The sequence below is a fragment of the Hetaerina americana genome, unplaced genomic scaffold, assembly GCF_022747635.1.
Source record: "Hetaerina americana unplaced genomic scaffold, ioHetAmer1.1.p SCAF_3, whole genome shotgun sequence".
Classification (NCBI taxonomy): domain Eukaryota; kingdom Metazoa; phylum Arthropoda; class Insecta; order Odonata; family Calopterygidae; genus Hetaerina; species Hetaerina americana.
Window position 1 is genome coordinate 52,760,482 of NW_027286874.1, and position 9,073 is coordinate 52,769,554.

Below are 9,073 nucleotides of genomic sequence, written 5' to 3' on the forward strand. Positions count from 1 at the left end.
TGGACGACACAAGGAATCAAAATCTAAAAGGAGGCAAATCCTGTGTTATGTAAATAAAAATAGGTATTTTCATTGGTAATGGGAGCGGTACTCTATTCAATTGAATGCCACTGGAAAAGCCCGTTACCTTCGTGCGTTCTCCAACTCTTGGATGACGTTATGCGTCTCATTGTTGCGGAATCCTGGAAATTAGCACGCTCTCCTATTCCATCAATTGCGCCGGTGTTGGCACAATGGTGTGCACCCAGCAACTGAGATTGCATCGCTCCCCAAATTACACCGCTACCCGTGTCACGCATTCACGATTAAAACCCCCTTACCATCGGCGCCGCCGCAGCACCCGCGGGAGAGGGTATCCTCAGCGGTGATCTTTTAGTTTCTGCCGACGATCCCGCTAAATCCAGTCTCCCCGACTCCGGGCACATAATTTTGCGTGCCGACCCATCACCGCACATTGCGGCCGCAGGGACAAAAATTTAGATAAGTCGACGCGTCGGGTTCGTGGCTGGCGGGAACCCACCTGACTTTGCGTGTGTTTTGTGAATCACGGTCACGTTCAGGTATAGAGAACAGCGGCCACTTATGCAAAGTGAGTTTTGGCCCGTGGCTTCGGGTGAATCGAGGAATGACACATCACGCTCGCTCGGCCATTATTCCCAATTCGGAGGAGGAGAGCCTCACTGCGGCTTGCCCGAGTTGAAGAGCTTACCCTTACGTTTGCCGAAAACGGTGCGGATTTTTAGGCACAGAAACACATCTCTTTCTAATTAAGAGAATGTCTATATTCCTGCATGATATAATAATTTCTCAGAATAGAAACTGCGAACGATATATTCCACGTGATCCTAACCTGTGGAGTGCACCCACCCAGCAGACGTGGCAGGGTGTGAATAGAAGGTGCCCAATCCCACCCTCCATAAAGCCGGATCGTAAAATGTTCCTATCTTGTTCGATATGAAATTAGTTTCTTAGATATTACGAGCATTAATATGAAACACAAAACGGGTTTGCTGAAAAAGAGTTGAGCAATTTTTTATTATTCAGTCTAAATTAATCAAAATTAATGCAATTCCAGCAGAGGAAAATACCGGCATTAATTTGAAAGCTATGTAACTTAAAATAAATTACTCATCCAACATTATCATTGAAGTTATGACTGTAAAATCTTCAGAATACTACATAACAGAATTTCATCACTGAATTATATGAGTATACAATTTTTATGGAAAGTAATTGGACATGCAACGTTTGCATGGTGAGTCAAACTCAATTAGCTCTCGAATTGTGAAGATATCATATGACACCTATAAATACATAAAAATGGAATAAATTGGCTAATACTCGTTCATTATAAAATTCTATCTTTAGTTGATTTTTTAATTAGTAAACACTCGGTCTCGGTCAACGTTTTAGTTTTTCTCATCGCCACAGTGGGGTCTAATCAAAAAAGAATTACCCTGTTGTTTTATAAACATACATGAAATTCAGATTGAAATAATGTCCAGGATTAACCACATACAAATATTTAACTTTTTCATTAACCATTGAATGTTTTCCAATTTTATCTTCTCGCAAGCATTATTTTGCCATAGTTTTTGTCCGCTGTTCGGTGTTTTTAAACATGCACAGAGGTTTTTACGTATGATAAAACCTTGAAATGGAGAATATGCGATTATTCATCGTAATTCGAGCGAACTGTCCTACATTTAGATCCTCAGCACCCAATTTTTTGAGTCCAAAAAATATTTTAGCCGGTGCTCTAATTTTAATTGAAGCCAAATTCAACTGTATATATATAAAGAAGAACCCTCATAAATACGGCATGAAAATTATGAATAAAATGACAAAAAATGGGATATAAAATAGGATGAAAAAGGTAGCATAACATAACATCTGAAGTTTTGACAATTAATGACTCTAGGAGGACTTAAACAATAGTAAGTATTCCTTCCTCCGGGCATAGAACGATTGCTCTCCTTTCTAAGTGACTTAGCCAGCAACGGAATAATGCCATCGTTTGCTTTTCACTTAAAAATGTTTGTATTATAATCCTGTTTTCATGATATTTTTAGTTTTTATATTATAATTTCAATGCAGTGGGTTTTAAATTGGATAAAACGATTTAAAATATATGTGTACGGCACGTAAACATATTCTATTGTACAATTCCACTAGAATTTCCGCATTGTAACACCACCTTGTTACACCAGACCAGGTTACGCCTTCTTATCTAGCCTTTGTACATTTCAAATTTCTCTGATAACTTGTTTTCTTATTCGTATATGCACTTTTCACTCGAATTCACTCCATTAAACTTTTTCAGAAACGGTGAAAATTCTCATTAGCTGCACTGCTATCAGAATTTTAATCTCTTTCTCTTGCGAGAAAGCACACCTTACGAGTAGCTAGTACTTTGTGCAATCAATAGGCACTTGCGTTTGTGACTTGCGTATCTAAGTCCTTCGCAGTTTCGCTCCCTTTCACATCGTCGTATGGAGCATATTTTGACTTCTTCTGAAGTAATATTTTGCTGGAGAACCTTTGCTTTGTTTTTTGCGTGGAGAAAACGCGAAGGAAATATTTAAAAAATTATCGACTATTGCAACGCCTTGGTGATCACGGATTGTGTCTTAGTTTCAAGGCATTTTTCATCAAGTCTATCCATATCCGTTCCCTCCTCTTTCTGTCTCTCTCGTCGTCTCTCAGCTCCCCTTCCTTTGACGTGACACCTCTCGCTCTCGACCTTCCCATCTTCCTCCCCTCAAGCCACTTACATTCTCTCCTTATACCCCCACCACATGCGCCCTCCCGCTTTCGTTAGCGTAGCACTCCCCGGGGATACCCCTCTCAACTTTTATCTCGTCTCAGAATCTCTTATCTCTCTTCCCCCGTCTCTCTCCTCCCCTTCACTCTGATTCTCAGCACCTGACACACGCCGTCGACATTCTTTAATCTCATGCATGGTGTCCCGTCCCATTGATCTAACGCTTCCCAACCCCCCGCGCCGTCACGGCTCATCACCTTGTTCCCCGTGACACCATTGCTATTCCGCGCGAGGGAAGATTTCTGTAGAACTACCAGCGACCTTCGCGCCGCGCCATCACACCTCGGCCGTGCCGGTGAGGCAGACAGGGCTGGCAGGCGGACGGCCCGACCTCTTACTATCTCACACCTCCCACGGGTGAATCCCGTGAAATTTATTGGAATTACCGTCCTCATCCCATCTTTTCGCTTCCGGAATTTGGACGGTGTGTCCTTCCTCGGCGAAATGACACGAAACATTTCAAGCGGTTATCCTCGTAAAAGTTTAGTCAGCATGTTCGCAGTCTCCCGAATTTAATTCACTCGTAGAATATTGAGTCACGAGAACAATTTATTTAAGGATTTTTCCGTCAATCTGAGGCCTTGGATTTTATTTCTCAATATTGAGGTGAAAAAGGAGCATTAATGTTACGTTTCAAAATAATGCTGTCTTGCCTTGTTCGAGCCAGTAATGAAATTTGTTTCAGAGATAACCCTGTGGAATCTATTTACAATTGAGGCCAAATACTTGGATTTTCCACGCATTTTATTCAAAAATTACAGTCATTAATCAACAATTAGACTAATGGAGAACTTGATTATGACGTTTTGCGTCGAAACCTGGACTGAAACCTGGAATATGACGTTTTGCGTCGTTCCATTATAATATCTGTGAAAAAAACCAAAGTGCGCATTGTGAATTACGATCCATTATTTAAACAAACTAATGATAATTCTTAGCCAACATATTTGGTAATAGGTGAAGTTATAGCACTTCTCATACAAAATGGCACTTCAGAATTGACTGCGGCAAATTTCTTCTATGGTTTCCTAGTTAATCATGAAAATACCCTTCCAGGATTCAATTAACGGTGTTAAGAGACTCCACACCAAGTTGCAATCGATATCAACGTTGAAGACCTAGCCTCAGTAATCTTAAGTGATGTGTATTCGGATATGAAGCTCACAGAATGGTCGAAAGAGCATTTGCTGTTCTTCCTAGTTCAGAGTATGGAAAGCGAATATTTTGCACTCGCTGACTCTTCCCGACTAGAGATAACCCGATTGATAATTTCAACCTTATAATAAGTTAAATGGACTTGTGAAAATCCCTAATACGAGAAGTTACTCGATTTATCTTCAAATATGCGGATTTAGACGGAAGCGGATCGAGGTGCCTTAATTCACCCACCCAAGAAACCGAATAATCATTTCAATTGTGTTACAAAAGTAGGGAAGAAAATGAATTATGCGTCAGGTGTGCATGAAAATTATTAAATGGTCGCCATATTACCATTGTTACTTTACTTTAAAACTCCCCATGTCAATTAGAATACAGTATTGTACATGCATTAAAGCTTTCTGCCGCCACTTACGACAGTCTCGGTCATTTTTCAATATAAATTCGTTTGCATGGAACCAAAAGCGCGTTGCCGCATGAACTCAAGTAAAATAAAGTCAATGTAGTGCTTTTCTTGTTTAATCTACTTATACTACCAAGAACATTCATGTTTATCGCAAATGCTAGTCATAGTGCTGAAATATTAGAACTGAAATATTAAGCATGCATTTCGATAGAATCCTACGTTTTGCAACACTGTTGCTTGTGCAATGGCATAAAGATCAAAGAATATGCCACTTTAGTCAGTAAAACACCAGCATACGTGTATTTTCATAGCAGTGAACGTTTTGTCAAGAGCGAGTGAATCAGATATATTCATTCAACGCATATCACTACGCAGACTAATTCATCTCACCCCCGGGAGTGGTCCGCTAAATTGAGTCATAGAGGGTGTAATCAAGTTACGTGATTGCTGAGCCATCATTTTAGGCTTTTCAATCTTAAACTCGTACTGTTGATTAATTGAATAATTGGCAGTTAAATGCCGGCATCAAGCAAGCTGAGAGGAAGAGGCCCAAAGGAGATGACGGCCGCTTCAATTATACCACAGAGAAGTGTTTTTTTCCGGAGCTCCTACCTTTAAAAACGCAGCGTTACGCGGTCGTTTCCATTCTGAATGTCCAAGGTGAGTTAAGTGCGTCGCTGACTCCTTTAAAAGCACTCAGTGCGCCGGTGTATCATTAATGCCGTTGCCATGGCGTGCCCCGAGTTGACGTACACCAGTATTCGGGTGTATGGGTCACCGTACACCACGAGCAGCATCATCCGGGGAAGGAAAGACTGTCTGAAAATTGTATAACTCTCCCAAGCGGCTCGTTTGACACGCACTGGCATTCAGGGTCCATGTTTCCGTATTTTATTACAATTTGAGCGCTCATTAAAACATTACTACGAGGCATAGTCTTAAAAAACTGTCAAAATTATGATCGTGGAAAGTGGAAATGTAATTTGGAATAAAATGGAGTTCAATTTAAAGGGTTTGGATCTTAATTATATCCTCATCATTCAGTATTTTAATTCTTAGTATTTTGAACGGTATGGTAAAAAGAGGAGAAAAGTAGGGTAGTTTTGATATCTTCTTTATTTATTTCAATGTGGCTTCGATAGGCTGGCCTTAGCGCTTCTGATGCCCAGCGCATTCGCGAATATGAATAAGGGAATTCAATACTATATTTTATTTTCGCGCATCCATCAATCATTCCTGATAATAATTGAGTTGATGGCAAGCATACCCTGGAAATCCTAAAAATATAAAACAAAAATAACCGTCGGTAGTTCAAAATTATTTCATTCTAATGACATACATCGACCAAACCTTTTCAAAAAAGCATATACATGTTTGTGATACCGTTTGTTGTAACTTAAAACGAGTTTTAAATCACGTTGGAATCCCGGAAACACCAGATATTACCTTCGTATAAGTATTTCCTGGTTGTCATAAATAACGCAGTGCAAAGATAGTTATGATAGTATAAACTACCAAAATCCAAATTCTTGTGAGTTAGTATCGGAAATCCACTACTCCTAGAATATTTTCCAATTACTCCTAAAGGGTGCAAATTTTTATATTGGTGTTATGAATTTCATTAGAATTTATTAAATTCAAAAATGCATTTTTAAATAGTTCTTCACCAATTTTCCCGTACTTTGTAATGCGTCATATCATAATACCTACCTGAAATGTTCATAATATTCAAATTGTAAATAGCAGTCACTATTGAATGAATAATTGCAAAATCTTGTGTCTCACAGGAAAAAAGGAATCATCTTACGAAAAATTCATAATAACATGCATTTATTTTCCTTCTCTCAACTCATAAAATAATCGCTAGGAAAGGAAAATTTCAGAATTAATTTGCTTAGTTTCACTCTAAAATACGATTAATTCGAAAACCTACATTTATCTTTCCAGCGTAGCTTAATATAACGCGAGGTAAAATATTTATAAGGTTTTTTTCACAGAGCCCTTCCATGAACTTTGAAGCACAGATGATGAAGTTCAGTTTTCACTCTTTGCTTGCAAAGCGAAAAAAGGTGTATCGGATCTAACAAAGCGTAAATGTTTTAGCGCCGAACGCTTCCTTATCTCGAGAACTGAGAAGTAAAAATGGAAAAAATACATTCTTTTCCTCATCTCTCTGACGTTTCTTGAGTAATATACCATTCCCTTAGGGCTGAAAGGGAGGGAATCTAAAATTAAAAAAAAGAGTGTTGTGCACCCAAAGTAGGTACATCTCTTTGACTTCCCGAAATCCCATTTCGGCTGATCAAGAAATAAAATGAAGATAATGACAAAGAATGCCTCTCGCTATCCCTTTGAGGGCGTTCCATTAGCGATATTAGCGGGAGGCGGGCGCTAAGGTCCAATTTTTCACTCGTGTTGACGGGGGTGTCGGAACGAATCTTGTTCCCTCCAGCTCATCTACCATACCTTCATCTCGTCCACCGGGATCACTCGCCTCGGCGCGTACCGGTCGGGAGCCGTACCCTTGCCCGGCGATCCTTGCCCCCTTCACGCGGGGGCGCTCCAACAAGTGTCGCCCGAACTCCGCGCTACACGGACGGGACTCAGCGTCTCAAGGGAACAGAGACCACACCTCCGAAACGTTCACCCCTCTCTCTCCCCTCGCGTGTGTGTATAAATATATATATAGGTATATATTTCTTCCCCTCCCTCCTCACCTCCCGATACTCCAGGGCGGGGAGTGAGTTCCAACGACGAAATAACGACAGCGACTTCCTTCCCTTCGACGACGGCAGCCACTAGTGAAGGAGGGTCACGATCAACTCGACAGTTTCCGAGTCCACACCGGACGGCAGGAGCAGAGACTCCGCCGCCGAGGCGCGGGGATTCCCCGTGGAGCCCCCCGCGGATAACATCTTTCCCTCTCTGGCGGCCTTCTTCCAAAGGCGTCGTCTTCCTTCAATCACGTCCTCTTCTCCCGGCGGGGGTCCTTTCTCGATCGGAGCGGTGGTGGAGGGGACGAGGGAACGGCCTCGGGAGAGAATCGAAACGCCCCGAAATCCTCCCCGGAGAGGGTCGGAGAACCGAACAGCGACTCACTTCCTCCCCTTGATTACCTCCCGCCGACCGCCTGATGGACAGGGGCGTCCCAAGGGGTTGTAATCACAGCGGACGGGTCGCCCCTTATCCTTGTTTCACCCTCTACATGTATGTTATATGTATATAATAAGGAGATATATTTTTTTATACGTAAGTATATCTCTTTCACACACACACCCTCTGTCTCAGAGTTCGATCTCGTATGCGTGAGCGTCCGTGTCTCACTCTGTCCGACGCCTGGCGTCCACCGCGGGCGCCTCGCTCGCACTGGCTTGGAAGACGCGGAGAAAGGCTCGGTGGGAAACCCTCGCTGTCTCTCTCTATCCCTCCCTCTCTTCATACCTCTCGTACTCCCCGTCGGTTCCGTTCTCTCTCCCCCTATCTCTCTCTCTCTTGTTCTCTCTGCCCACGACCGTCGGCGCAAGCGCGGCACCCCGACGGCCAGCCCCCCTTGCCCCTACCGCCCCCATTCCACCCCTCCGTTCACCCCTCGCCCTCCGTCCCCGCAGTCGTCGTGATCTCCCCGTCTCCCCCAAACCTCCCGTTCTGCGCTTGAAAAACCCCCTTTTGCCTGAGGATCCCACCCACGCTCAACCGGCGGGCCGACCGATTCCCGACCCGAACGAACAAATGGCGGGGCCGGTTAAATGAGGTTGCGTATTCAACGTGCCGTCCCGCACTGAACGCAGGAGTAATTTTTTTGGGTCAACCGGAGAAAAATTGTAATAATAATTCGTCACGCGTTCTCGATTTAGTCTTAAAGTTTTGTCTCCACCTGAGGAGCTGTGGAGTGATACGCATGCGGACAAATTATATCCACATGAGAAGCGCCGGGTATCATGCGAAGGGGACGATGTGTCAAGATGTGCAGGAAAATAAATGAAGAGATTAAACATGCAACATGAGCAAAATGAATATATTTGCAGAATATAAAAATAAGGAGTTAATGCTATCTAAATGTCAACTTTTAATTAATAATAAATAATTGGAAGCCAAAAACGTTTGAGAATAATTCACTCATAATCAACAATGTTTGATCTTGGAAAGACTCATGACGTCAATTAGGTCTCCCGTTCAACTTCCTGCAGTTTCCATACTGATCACATGGGAAAAGGGGAATAATAATAACTGATAATAAGAGAAATGCCGAAAATAAAATTCTGCCCTTCATTTTATACGGATTAACGGATGAAGTATACGGGAGTAAACCTTTAAACATATTTACAATTTTTTTTCGTTAAATGATGTCTTAATTGCCGAAATATCCCACACTAACCTCCGCGCTCCTCCGTAGCATCAGCCAAACCATCACCATCCCCACCACTTCGGTTTTCTTCCTCATGCTCCGAACCACCCCCTCCCCTTATATTCTGCCACATTTTCAGCACCCCCACCAATCTTCCCCTCTCTACTTCCCATCCCCCGATCCTTTCATTCCCCTCTTCCCACCTTCTCGTCCTAAACTTCGTCACCCACCTCCCCCTCCCCCCGCCGAGGAGAGTCTTTCCTAGGTTCGCCATCCCTCTTCCTCCCTCCTTCCCCTACGGTCGGTTTAAAGTTCGGAGGGCAGGGCCCGATGGCCCAGA

The 9,073-nt window shown here is 42.8% G+C and overlaps 1 protein-coding gene across 1 annotated transcript in view; it reads right to left on the reverse strand.

Moving 5' to 3' along the window:
* LOC139690034 (uncharacterized) overlaps positions 1-7,708 on the reverse strand; it is a 334,601-nt gene extending 326,893 nt beyond the window's left edge. Inside the window, exon 1 of the mRNA XM_071587216.1 lies at positions 6,855-7,708. Coding sequence (XP_071443317.1) covers positions 6,855-6,860 — 6 coding nt within the window. The 5' untranslated portion in view covers positions 6,861-7,708. The remainder of the gene's footprint in view (positions 1-6,854) is intronic.
* Positions 7,709-9,073: the final 1,365 nt, after the last annotated feature.